Here is a 14,826-nt window from a genome sequence, read left to right as displayed (position 1 = left end):
TTATAGTGCATTGGGGTCGCTAGTTATTTCTAAATTCCGATCATCATGAGAATGCAATAGTTGTCTTAACAAAATTTAGGCCCTTTTTAGGTACAACATATCCAAAATGCAATAGCAACTTACACATGTTTATGTCGGAGTTCACGTTTGAGCCTGAGACCCGAGATCCGTTGTCATCTGTGGCTTGTTTCTAGTAATCTTTTAATAGAAGTTAATAAAAAGGGATTTCATGACAACTCTGTATTTAAAACGCCAATGCTGTTAGATTTTCTTTCCCCACTTGTCAGGCACTTCTGCAGCATAACATAGATTTTTCACCTATTTAGATCATTGATTGATAATGAATATTATGTTACTGGGTATCATTTAATGTAATATGAAATTTTTTCCATTGTGAAATTTCACTTTTGATTATTGTACACGGACATACCGACAACATAGCTTGGGAGCCATTACCCTAAGAAGGATTAATTCTTTATTCTATGATTAAGAAGGAATTAGTCGATTCTAGATATACACTGAATTAAGATGAACAAGCCAAATAGATTTAGTTTGAGACTGGCCCTGGGCTCTAAAATCCTACTGGATAATGATAATCCCAACAATATCTGCAATATTTTTCATGACGAGATTCAATGGATCCAATGATGATTACTTTCGTTGTTGCAGATGTCGGACAGATGTTTCAGTGAAATGGCACACGGAAGCCGAAGATGAAAATCTCGTCCAACTACAAAGATTTAGTTTCCGTGTTGGCAACTACTTCAATACTCCATACTCATTTCTAACATGTCAGTTATCAATGTGCAGTGAGAAAGGAATTTTCAAAGCTCCTAAAGTTAAAAAGGTATATCATTTCTGATATTGAAACTGAATAGTTCTCCAGAGTCTAGCGTACATCAACAAAGTAACCAGAGACAACTAGTTGCAAGGCAGATTTTGGTGTAGGAACTGGCTTGATTGAAATCAGTTGCTTGAATGTGACGATCTATCTTCAGTTCCAGCCAGTTTCCAATGTTCTTCTTTTGAGCAACTTGTTCTACTCAGTTACATTCCATAATCATAATGTGCATGATCCATAATCAACACACATGATGCAATTGACTAAAACTTAGCAAATTGACATGTTGCTTGAGATGCCCTCAAGAATTCTGCTAGATAAAACCATCTCAGTTGCTGTCGATATATGCGCTGTGGGTCTAGAGACTGGCAGAAGCTATGCAGTTGCTGCAACTGACTGGATTTTCGATGTGTGCGGGGAACTCCCTCACTAGCAACTGGAAAGTGATCAGTTGCTTGTCTGATCTACGCTAGGCTTAATGTATTTCAACTTAGCATCTGATCCACTATTGAATGAATCAGATCCACTATTGAATGAATCAAAGAGTTAATCAAATTTAAGCCACTAAAACGCGGTAAATAAAAATCTTTAATATGAAAACTATTTATTTTAACTGTTTTAATCATTTCTCGTCGTTTATCTTTTGTAGTGCATGAGTCAAAGCGATTACTGCTTGGATCAGAATAAAAATATTGGAACAGAGAAGGCTCAACCAGTTGTGATTAACAATGATATGAAAATCTTAACTTTAGGACCATTGCAGGTTAATTCTGCCGACTCCGGTATGCCATTTCTTACCGATCCGAGCAAAGGTACGCAACTATTCCGTTATCAATTTTGACGTTGTTACTTTCGCGATGTTGTCCTACGATCGATGTGATAGACAATTGAATGTGGTTCTACGACCGTTATTTACAGGCGTGTTCGGTGGTCAAAGTATCGGAGGAGGAAATAAATTCCCGAGAGGGCCAATGGGCAATCAGAATAATCGATCGCCGCATGGAGAAAACTCTGGTCAAGGAAACTTGGATCAGACGGGTCCGATAATCGTTCAGGGATTGGATTCCGGTACGGTGGTCGGTATTGCTTTCGCGGCGTTTATTATAGGTGTGCTACTGACTGCCTCGTTATGGTTTATTCATACACACACAGGTAAGTAACTATTCATGTTTCTCCATCTTAAATGCAGGGTTTGGTCCATGTTGTTGATGTTTAACCCATGAGCACTCAGGAATTTCACTATGTGGTGCCTATAACTCCTCAGAAAATTCAAGGGAAAATCCAAATTTATCACGATACAAAATAGCTCATTCCCGATTTATTTTTACGTATAACAAGTTCCTGTTATTTTGTAGTAAATAGTCAAGGCTATCATATGACATAAGATTTGATGAGGTGGGCCACCAAAATTGTGTCCTTTTGGCCCCCCCGAATTCATCCATACTTACCCGGTACTTGAATTTGAAATGAGCGCTCAGATCTGTCATGTTCTTATTCTAAATAATCGAGAATTTCAAATTGGAAGATGTTGATTTCTATACACTAATCGCAAAAATCGCAAAAAAGTGTTTCATGACATGTTGCTATGATTGTGGTGAGTTTCAAAGTCATTGGTTTTTTTATATGGTCACCAGGGGGCGTTGAGTTGTAGAATAACTTAGTATTTTCAAATTACATATTTTCAGACTGTTGAGCATTTCAAACCTTGTTCCTAAGTAATGAGCACGAGTAACCACTAGTCTAACTCTCTAAACTTCTATGTTTTTACCAGGTCCTAGTAGGAAGAAAAATAAAGTGAAGAATCGTCGCCGTGGGGAGAGCAGTGGTGAATCGACTCCGAGTTCGACTGTTCCAATGGCTGTATAGTACTCGGCCACCAGAATTCAAGTGGTATCTATCGTGTAGCGCATTTATTGTTGAATCTGGCCGAAAATTAACCAAAGATGACTTGGAGTGTCACCTCTGAAAAAGGAGAAAGGTCCACTAACAAGAAAATATCAATGGCAAAAAGATTATCGAATGAATTCAATTGGAGCCGAAATTCTTCACAAACTAAAAAAAAAACTAATGTCAGTGTAGGTTCATTTTAGTACATTGAAGAATTTCAATCGCCGTTGTGAAACAAACTCTGTACTTGTTAGATTTTGACTGTAAAATTCTCGACGAGTTTCATTTTTAAATTTTGCCACTAGAAGCCTTTATGTATGTCTATATCTATACTGTCAGTCACATATAGTAAGCAAGTATATTCATCTAAGGCGCATTTGGTCAGAATGAACCGATTAGGTTTTGATTTACTCGGTTTTGTAAGCTATCGAAACTGATTTATGCGCTGGGGCGGATCTAGGGTTGGATTAAGGGAGGGGTGCGCCGCAAAAATAGTGCATATTAGTCGAAATGGAACCCCGAAAGAGAGCTCATCTCAAAACATTAACTCATTTTTGGAAATACAGAGAACGTGCTTATGAATATAAAGTCGATAGGTTTGATATTTTTCTTTTTTCCATAAAATTTCAGGGCAACTTTACATTTTTAGGGGGAGCGCACCCCCTGCACCCTCCCCTTGGATCCGCCCCTGATGCAACGAATGCAACGCTTTAGATTATTGGTTTAGTAAGATGGCAGATGACAACTGCCGGTTTGAGCAAATTGATAAATTAAATGATCGAAACAAATGTCGTTTATCATTACCAGTAAACCTAATTGATTTGCTCTGAACAATTTCGCCTCTACTTGTGGCAAAAATGACTTCTAAAAAAAATGATTGAAATATGGGTGTTACCGTTCGTCGAGGGTAATAGTTCTATATATTTGGGGTGCCTTCAGGTCATGCAGCATTATTGGTATTCAGTTTTGACTGTGAATAATATAATGGCAGCATTATTTTTGTCGTGAAGTGTCGACAATGTGTGTACACACGCGTACACAGTGCCGCGATTCAGCTGTTGACGAGACAACTTACATTGCCGATTTTTTAGTTAACAGACAGCAGCATCGTTGTTAGAATTCTTCATCCGTCGAAAAGTAGTCCTGTAGTGATTGTAATAGGTTGTTGTCGAAGAGTACATCGTTGCGCCACCAGGTGGTGCTATATCATGTACGGAATTTCGAATTACGTGACCAGGCAAAAAGACACCCAACCCCTTTATACATCCTTAGATTGATGATGTTGTGACCATAGTACACGTTTTAACTCTTTGAACTCCCAAATGCCAACTTTCTTCGACAAGTATCGATTTGGTAAATTTGATTCGGCATCTATCGTGGGCGCCGCCATGTTCAACAAATTACCGATATGAACCATCACATTTTAATTGAAAACTAACTTTCGGAGGTTGTGGGAGATTCAACGAATTACTAATTACTTCAAATATGAAATGTTTCCCACTGATATATTGATGAATGGCTATAATAGGGGAAAAGAATATTTTTTTTAGTATAAACGAGTGAAATTTCCATACAAATATCTGTGTTGAGCTCAATTATGTTTTAACTTCTAACGATGATAGAAAAATCACCTATGCTCAGCTATGGTTGCTGGATGGGCTCAGTGGGATGAAGCGGATGTATTTGTAAATTTTCTCTGCGCCGGTATGTAATTTGAACGTATGATTGCTGAGATGAAACTGTATTTTTACTAGTCCTGTTGTCAAGTTGTATTGATGCCTGTATTGATTGAGGCTCGTTGACGTAGTTGGCTTACAATGTCATTATATATATATATATATATATATATATATATATATATATATATATATAACAAATTTTCAACGTACTGCTATTTATAACGCTCCTATGACTATCTATGACACGCTTGCTGAATAATCGAAATATTGCTCAATTAATTCAGAAGAAGTCAGTTGTGTTTGTTGTTGGTTAAAAGATCCAATCAATTCGGTTTTTGCTCTGTACGCTCTCAGGAAAGTGATTTGTAGCTCTTATTTCAGTTTATGGCTTCTCATATATATACATGTACATGTATATATATATATATATATATTTCGACGATTAGAAATGATTTGAAATGATAACAGGTATATCTTATTACATCAACTTTTGATGGAGAACATTTTTTGAAGGAAGTTGAATGATCGATGCTTATTGTATATTTCTATAATGTTTGAGTTTCTGAATATAGCCTTGCTCAGTTGGAAATAGGTTGTTTAGGTTTTAAAAGGGGGGGGAGGGCTACAGGTTTATGTATGGCCCGGTCTGGCCAATGTTTCCAGTAAACTAATCGCAACCTGTGTGGGGTATGTTGTTATAATTGGCTTTGAATACTACAAACTCGGGTTATTATCATTTTGAAGAAAAACAAATTCAGGTTTTAAAAGTTGCTGATATCGAGGCAATGTCATATTTTTTGTACATGGCCTATTTAGTTGTTGTTCAGTGCTAGGAAATTTTTCGTAATCATCTTTCTCTGCACTTTTAGATTTTATGTTTGTGTTGTTGACGTTGTTATCATTTTTTTATGAATGTTGTTAGGAATTGGCAGGTAGATAGCTAGAAAAACGGAATCCATTCAGGGAATTGATGTGGCCAGTATAAGTGGGCATAGAAATAGATAAATCTTTCACATATCGTGCAAATCGTATTGATTAGACTTTGATAATCGGTGAAACATGGCAGCGTATTGCTGAAAAGTGGATAATGCTGATGTTTTCCCAACCAAAATTTTTTTCGTTTAGGATTAGGCTTTGGGTAATAGTTTTAAGTCTTATTTCTCCAAGAACTTCACTATGGGTTTGGTTTTCCATCTTATTATACCCAGTAGATTGTCATTCAGGCTTGGAGAAGGTGGAGTAGGTCTGTCATGGATGAAAACTTGCTTTATCAGATTCAGGATTCAGGAAAAACAAATATTTTTGATCTGAAAAAAGGGTTAGATTTCTGAATAATTTGCTATGCACTCTAATCACTTAGTTGTATAAGTGAGAGAGAATGAACTTAAAATTGGAAGAAATTTAAACCTCAATTTTCCATCCAACCCAACCCTATTGCTACCATTAATCTTGTTATCATTAAGATGATTGGCCAGTGTTTCTCGAAGAATCAATGGATTAAATATGGTTTATGTAGTACAAATGATATTTCTGATGGGGTTTAGTTGCAGAGGAAACCCATTCATCGGTAGATAGACATTAGTGGGAGCCCTTTGGTTCTTAATTACAGCCTTGGATTGATATTGCCATTTCTGATGTCCGTAGCAAAATTGTACATTTGAGAGAGCCATCATTTCTGTAAGGATATTCAGTCTAAATTGGCACTTTAAGTTTTCATACTTTCCTCTTTACTTAGTGACAATTATTCTTATCAGTGATTAGTTATGACGCCGCCTTTTTACCTGGTCACTTATTCAAAACAACGATGCTGGTGTACTGTATTAAAAACCCAATGCAGAGAAGTGATCAATTTGGTCGATTATGAAACACGGTCTTTTTCATTCGGTCATATTTTCCACTCGCAAAAAGTGAATGGTTCCACTCACTGGATATCTTGTAATAGTTTACATTTTCAAATTATGCTATGACCAATAGGCAAAAATTGCTGATTGGTCTTCCATCTGCTACGTTGTTTTAAGATGAATCTTGAGTGGTATGAAGATGTTCGACCATTTCCTGAATAATCTTCTCTTTCTCGTGTGCATAGGGGTTTTTATCAAAATGTAATGTTATTTTATATTTATTCAACTAAACGGGTCCACGGGTTTCATTCATAAACCTGCATTATATTATTGGTTTTATATATCGTGTTCATATGTGTGTATGGTTGCATTGAATCGCCGGGGGAGGGCGGAACAGATCGGGTAGGGAGGGTTGTACGTCACGCACTCCCCGCGACATTCAATATATGTCACATTGTACCATGACTTCTTTAAGTGATGAAATAGTGGAATGATTACGTTGAATTAGTAATGAAAATTAGCGGTTGAAACGGGTAACGCAAATGAAAAGAATAGACGCCATCCGTTTTTATGCTCTTGTCTGTTTATTTCCGTCATAGTGTAATGATTCGGTCATACACTGAATCGCCTACAATATGCTGCAAGACTGATTTAGTTTCATTTATGTAATGACGTATCGTATGGGTTGGAAATTTGTTCTAAATGAATTGAGCTGAAAAGCGAATGCTTATCATGCACTCATTTTATGTTGTAAAAATGCTTGAAACCTAGTTCTTTTTGTGGATGTTCGGTTACAATTCAGTCACATTTCGAGCCAAATTTTCAAAGTCGCGGTCGGTTTGTTGCATGAAGCCATGTTTAGGTTTTCACATATCGGTATGTCGATTCAGATTGAATAATTCTTGACTCAACTGTGTATAGGCTGTCATTCGGGACCTGCCCTCTCCCATTTAGATGCAGCCTTTGAAATTCTGCTACGGTAATAAATGATATTCTGTTCAACTTTTTGAATTGGAGCAAAGAGGTTTTCTGCAACTTTTCTTGGAGAAGCAGTGGTAAAAGTGATCTAAGATCATCCTGGTTGGCGTCCCCAAATTATTCATATTCATCCATGTATATTTACATGTATGTGCATGTACAACATACATAATGGAACATGTACATTTATGTGTGTGCGTGTGTGTGCATGTGCGTATGTTTCTATGAATGTGTGTTTACATATATTTGTTTTTTTTCCTCAGGTCAATGTACAGTTCATAAACTCACTTGTGTATTGTCTAATTTCATATTTGCATGGTTTATGGACATTCTACGGGTGTGTCTGGTACAATTTTAATCAATTCGAACAGAATCATGATTCTTAGGAGGGTGGTCAGTTGCGATTTTGCGATATTTTCAAGATCTCTGATTATTGGAATTTTTATCGGCTGCAAGTCTGCTAGTGAATGGGCAGGTATCTGCTGCAAGTCTGTCAGTCTGCTGATCAACTGGTAATAATGTGTATTTCAAGGCAGCTATATTATTATTATTGTCATTATTATCATTATCAGATGATTACCTGTCCTCAAATGTATTGCAAATTCTGCCTCACACATGGTAGAGACAGCAGACCGAAGACAGCAACGTGGAATTCGTATTTCGGTCGTTCAATCCTAAAGAGCTACCCTCGGTCACAACCAACTAAGCCGGCTCGATATTGTTTTATACCTCAATTTAAAGAGCAGCTCTCTGCCAATTTGCAGCCTCTCCCATCCTCCATCTTACTTTCTCCTCAAAGTACCAGATATCTCTGGAATGTCCATTTTAACTCGATGTACATAAAACGATATTTACGTTCGGAATTTTGGTGTCATTTGAAAGTGTGGTCTTCAAAAGGTGCTGTTTATATTATATTGTATAACTTCACTCATCAAATGACGCCAGAATTTTATATGTGTCCATAGCTTATGTAGGATATGTTAATTCGTAGTTTGCCTCCATTACCCCCTGCTCTGTCTCTTGTTCTAAATCAGGTACAAGGAGAAACCCTTAGGTGCCGCCAGGTGTAGACTTGAATCTGTTCGTATGAAACCGAATTATAAAGGTATTATTTTTCTTTATAATGTTCTTTAAACGTATTCGAAGGAGAAAGACTTCAGTCCGATCAGATTCTTTGCACCGACGGTGGTTGTGTTTATGCAAAACTATAGATATAGTAAATTATTTTATGTTTGACTTGAATAGATACATGTGTATAATGATATAATCGATTACTATGTAAAAATACATCACATCCATGTCATATAGTTGTTAAGATATATCTACCTTCATGTTCAATATTGTAAGTCTATGTATTAATATCGGTATATGTGGATCTATATATTATATGGATTTTAAGAGGTTGCTTCACTGTTACACAGTTCTAGAGTCAAATTCAAGTCTTAATTTAGCTCTTAGCGCGAAAAGTACAATTTTGTGCCCTGAGGTTAGGGAATGAAAGTAAGAGATTTTGATTGAATATGAGCCACAATCATGCAAGCGCTTTTGACCCAGGCCAACCGTTCACACTGGTGCCAAATAGATCAGCGCCTGTTTGATACAGGCCAAATTTGTCTTGACGGAAAACAGCGGTCCAGGCCTGTATCGAATTTTAGCAGCGGTCAATTTCACGTGAATGCCAACTAGTTGTGCAAGTGACTCACCTTGTTTGCCACAGTATTGCTTTGATGGCATTCTAGTGATTTACACGCAAATGTGCCCTCTAATTAAACACAGGTCAAATTTGATTCTGGTCTGGTTTCAGCCAGTTTAACCCGGGCCAAATGGTATCTGTGTGATCGCAGCGCTCGTAACGAGAGCAGCAGATACCCGGTATGAACAAAGCATCTATCTAAAGCCTTTTATGGTTGGTTGGCTTTCCATCTGCATCTTTCTGCCTGATAACCACTACTACTCTTTATAGGGTTCAATTCAAATACCAATAATGAACTCAAAATCTAGTTCATTCTCAACGCTACTATTTCTAATTTCAAATGGTTGTTACTCGTGTTGGAAACTACAAAAACATCAACGCTGAGTTTAAATATTTCGTACTGCACTAAGCTTGAATATGTACGAGTGAAATGTTTTTGATAACCAGTTTCATATCTGCATCTTAACTGTAACTGTTCTATAGTGTTCTATAGATCATATTCATATCGAGTATTGCTGTCACGACCGAAGTTCAGAAATTTTTTAATCCCAGTCTATTCTCGCATTTTTGGGCATTCATACAATCAAATCTTTAGCAACGACGACTATTCTATTCATGTTTTCCTTGAATACTAAACGATTTTCACTCGGGGAGCTCTCTCGATTATTTAGAGAAACTGTTGCAATTTTATTTTCGATTTTTCAAAATGCAGCCATCAAATTGATTATTCAGGTTTTCATGTCTCATAAATGAATATGTCAGGGAATTGTTATGATGATTTGCTGAGGTGCTGTTTGCATGACGATATTTCATGTTGTCTCATGCAAGTGTATTTCCGGGGCCGGTTTCATAAACCAGGTCGCTAAAGTTAATCTTGGCGTTGAAAACTGAACCCTATCGCTAACCACGAAGGAAGAGCATGTAATAAGAAATTTTACTCGGGGGGGGGTTAAAGTTTGTATGTCTGTAAAACTGGACCTTGGTATATTGGCTGTTATTCAGCTAGACAATCTTTGTGCTATGGCTACCTTGTTGATTCTGGTACATGCTGATCATGTAAGCTATGTATTATTCTCTATTGTTTTTGTATCAAATTGATTACTTTTTGGGTAGTTACTTTTTCAAGAATTTGATCAAACCCAGTACTGGTAGAAATAATTTTGCAGTGTTTTGCCCGTAAATGTTTTTGTTGTCCTTGTGCAAACGTACTGTATGCGTAGAGCCATACATATTTGTATTTGATAAGGCAGCTATATATTATGTAAAGGAGGAAAAATATGTATGTTTTTAAGTTATGGCACCCATCATTTGATTTTTACCCCCTGGAATATAAACGCAATGTGACACGATTGTTATGATGCCCCGGCAGTATTTATTATGTATTCTAAAAACAAAAATGTGCTAAAATTGTAGTGTAGTTTTGATGTTGATGTTTTTGAAGATATATGACTAACTCAGTTCAGTAAAGGCCATGCATCATTGTGTGATAGGTTAGTCAAAACAATACAGCGTGTTACCAATTTCAATAGATTGCTAAAAGAGTAGTGGACATTTCAGCTGCCGGTGATATTTCAACCTGCCGTTGCGTGGTGTCTCATGCAATAGTGTTCTTTTTCTAGCTCTAAACTGCCAAAAATCTTAATTTCATAGACTTGGTAGCAAAAGTTGTAACCCTTATTGATATATCCAAGGGCCCGGTTTCATAGACTGAGTATCAAAGTTATCCCTTGGGGTAAATGCTCAATTTGGGTGACAACCACCGTAGTAACAATGAGAAACCGTGGTTATAATTGACAAATTTCAAAATGTTTCCAGTGACTCTCTTTCTTCCACATTTATGAAACCTAATATTGTTTCACACCATATTGGTTTTGCAAAAAGAACATCGTTTAGTAATTTTGTTTCTTTTTTCAGAGCAATGCATACAGTCATGAACACAGTCACGAAATATGCAGGAACAATGTCTGTTTCGGTTTTATTTCATGCAGTGCATGGAAGGCTTTTCATACTGTATGAAACCATTCCAATTTCATAATGAATGGTTGTTGCTTATTGGACGCGGGAGGGTTCAGCCAGCTTTTTAGCCCACTTGGGACTTAAGCCCCAGCGGGCTTTTGCATTCACTTTACATGCGTCCATTCGTCTGTAGATGGAATCAAGTTATTTTGGGGAGTTTTGAAGATGTTGGGATTGTCTTTCTATTTGGTTTATAGAAGTATCTACCGTTGACGCATCTTCGGCCCAAAAAAAACCAAGATGGCCGACTGGTTCTAGAATGGTTCTGAGAGTAGCTTTCAGTTAGCTCTTGGTGGTACTAATTATAACCACTGGATATAAACAGCTCATATTTTGTCATATGGAGCGAAATAGGTGATGGAATTGAATATGGCAAGTTTCGTCCATCAGCTCTAAGCTATTTGGAAGTGCTGGGAGAAAATGTGCAAAATTTCAATGAATTTTTCCCCCATTCTACTAATCGATGCTTGACCTCGTTTCATGACATCACAGAGAAAGCCCTTCGAGTTAATTATGTCGAAATTCGAGTTAATATGTCAAATTTCGAGTTATTTTTATGTTGAATTTCGAGAAAATAAGTCTACATGAAAATAACAAAAAATTCGTCATAAGTAAGTCAAATTCGACATGAAAAGAAAACTAGAAAATCGACTTAATAAGTCGAATTTCGACATAATAAGTCGAATTTTCATGTCGAATTTGACTTGATGTTTCATATATATATATTTGTATTCCTCCAGGGCTCATCAAAATGAGAAAAATTGGGTTGATTGGAAACAAGATGGCCGTTCCGTTACCTTTTTTTGACTGAATCCCAAGACGTGTAGCTTCCTTATAGTTTGCCATTTTTCATAGAGATTCGCAATGTGACACAATGTTATTGTTGCTACCAGGGGGAGTTGAATATTGAATTATATACAATTTGTCTATTTGTATTGATATCAATGCATATTTTGTAGCCGCAATCAATTGCAGTGCTGTAGTTCATGACATGTTCTATGATTGTTTTGAGTTTCGAGGTCAATTTGTTTTGTATAAAATCATGGGTTTTTGTATATGGTCACCAGGGGGATTGAATAGCTAATTAACATGGTATTTCCATCGTATATTGGTACCTAGGCATATTTTATTGCAATTTGCAAAATTGTAGCTCATCGCATGTTCTGGGTGTGGTGAGTTTCAAGGTCATTGGTTTTGGTATATGCTCACCAGGGGAGTTGAACATTGATATTATCAGATTGTTGAGCATTTCGACCCACTTACAAAGTGGGCATAGGGTCCCTGGACCTCTAGTTTTTATCGAAAGTGGGCAAAACACTGTTACTTTATCAACCTTACAATAGCTATTCGATTGCACACAAATTACTGAACCCTTGTAATCTAGAAGATACTTAAATGAGTTCTTGCTTTCAGTCAATCTGAACATGATCGTTTTTTCAATGTTGTTTCTAGCTGTTATATAAGAATGCAGGTATCTTGTTGTATCTACCGTTGTCATTAATAGCGTACGATATTAATATTCTACACTCGTTGGTTCGATGTAAGAAGAAGGTATTTGAAAAAGCGACTCTTTTTAAGTTGGGGTTTTCATAGGCCGATTAGCGTATTCTATTCGTGTAAATTTGTTGTTATCATTGATATGGATATACTTATGATTTTTAATTATTGACAATCAATTTTCATTGCGTACCAGTATATATTGACTACCGAACGGTGAAATCTTTCGGAAAGGTATGATTTGTTCAAAAATACTGAAATTTCGAAAGTTCCCAATTGCCAAAGCTATTGATTTGTTGAAGCGTTAGTTAAATACCAATTTAGTTGGTAGTTGAATACTAAATATCTTGATTGAAGATTATGTAGCATTCACTGGAACTTTATTTTGTCAAATATTGTTGGTAATGATAATACGGTGGATTTAAACGGTTATGAGGAACTAATAATTTTTTGCACGTAACAAATTACAAATGAAAAATGCTTATTTTAATTTACCTCAATGCGAATATTTTCAGACTGAACATGACAATTAACAGATTTCAACTGAAGCTTCTTGTTTTGAGTTTCCATTGTACCTTGCAGTTCATGTACCCTAATCAATTGGCCATAAGTGATGTTTTGCAATATACCGGTGTATATACAATATTCTGGGTTTAGGAAGTTCCGTACTTGTGTGGTGCTGAATTTGCTGGAATACCGAGCTTACAGAGTGTGTTATGTTCACACATAGTTTGGCGCTTTGTGATTCCGCTTTAGTTATGCCAATATTGGGAGTTTGCTCAAGATGGCATTTCCATGCTTTAGTGTTCTATTTTCAATCCATTCTTAACCTGGAATCACTTTCCTCGCTTACTAAACCTGGTATTTCGGTGCTGTAGTACTGAATGACTCCTACTATGAGTAGACCTCAAATGGTTTAACCAATCGTCGTGTGAACGCTGCGTATGGTATGTAAAGATAACTTACATCCATTTGTACGAAAACTACTGAAAAATTATGTACCGTGAACACGTAGGTTGGCTGAACAGCTCTTGAGAAGTTTATTTTAAATGACAATAAAATCAGGCCAGCTAATGTACCAGTTGTAGAGTTGATTGATTCTACTGAGTGCCAGAAATATATGTAGGAAACTGCCACGTGCGGTATTGTGAAGATTTGTTATTGAGAAGATAACATGAAATTTCTTCTCATAGGACAGACTTCTTTACAACATAAAGAGGTCTAACTGCAGTTTGGGTCACCTATCCACTGGGTGGCGCTAGTGTTATTAAAGAATAGTGTTATGGTAAGGTTAGGTACATAACCATAAGGGACACCTAAACTGCAGTCGCTCCCATAGATAGATGTGGTACTGAAATCAAGTGAATTGCTTTCACCAATCTTTATCAGAAAAGCCTCTCAAGAGATTTCATATGTTTTGTGTCGGTTTTAGGCTGATTGAGTTTAAATACCATAATGCTCGCTACAGCGGATCCTTGTAATGACGAACTCAGATATAACGATTTATCGAATTTTGGAAAACGGAGAATTCGGTCGCAAATAAGAAGTTAGAACGTTTAGTTGATTTCATATTGGATGTAACGAACTATCGCTTATAACAAACAGATTCGTATGAAGTTCGTTGAAATGAGATTCCACTGTATATCCGGTGAATAAATAATATAAAGGACAACAATGGATGATCATATCCGGTGAATTATTGCTAGGTTGCGCAGACTTTAAACAAGAAATGTATAGATTGTAATACATGTATAACCATGACATTTTCTTAAAACATAAAAACACCACCTAGACCACTAACAAAATTTAATTTCATTCATCAAAAAGACTCGTCACTACCCTATATAACAATTAAAAGCATGTTTTTTTAACATGATTACTACAGTAGACTGATCAAAAGGGACTGAAAATTTGTTCAATTTCAGTGATATCCAAGTTAGATGCTACAATGTATATATAGATATATATATTTTGTGTGAAGCGTCACACAAATATTTCGACCAACATTCAAGTATCCGAGTTGATGGGATCCAACTTGAGTAGAGTCTATTGTAGTTTCTTCACTTTTTACCATCGGTAGTTTTTACCTCTCCTAGTAGAATTAGCTTCAGATCAGTTTTGTTAAAATTTTCTCCTATTTTCTTCAATGTGCCAAATAAATCAGCTCTTACCACTTTGTTGGCCGAGCTTATGGAATACGTTTTGACTTTCGGTAATGGATTCATAGAACTCTTTTAAAGTTCTTGATTGTAATTATACTATTTTGTCTATTCCGCGTACATCTGCTTTGTACTTCACCTCGAAATGATTTTACAAAAGGAGGATAAGTCTGAAAAATAGCAAATACGAAATGTAAAATGTATAAGTAGTTTAAGAAACTGATTGTTGTTAGTT

General features: G+C 36.4%; 1 protein-coding gene across 1 annotated transcript; it reads left to right on the top strand.

Annotated features, from left to right (window-relative positions):
* The first annotated feature begins 1,625 nt into the window (after window positions 1–1,625).
* On the top strand, window positions 1,626–2,707 carry LOC141908605 (endoglin-like). The gene is made up of 3 exons (XM_074798706.1): window positions 1,626–1,653; window positions 1,760–1,993; window positions 2,613–2,707. The coding sequence occupies exons 1-3, from the start codon at window positions 1,626–1,628 to the stop codon at window positions 2,705–2,707; spliced, it is 357 nt and encodes a 118-aa protein (XP_074654807.1).
* The last annotated feature ends 12,119 nt before the right edge of the window (window positions 2,708–14,826 follow it).

Source organism: Tubulanus polymorphus, chromosome 7, assembly GCF_964204645.1.
Source record: "Tubulanus polymorphus chromosome 7, tnTubPoly1.2, whole genome shotgun sequence".
Lineage (NCBI taxonomy): Eukaryota > Metazoa > Nemertea > Palaeonemertea > Tubulaniformes > Tubulanidae > Tubulanus > Tubulanus polymorphus.
Note: the sequence above shows the minus strand (reverse complement) of the source record. Positions and strands in the feature narration are given on the sequence as shown.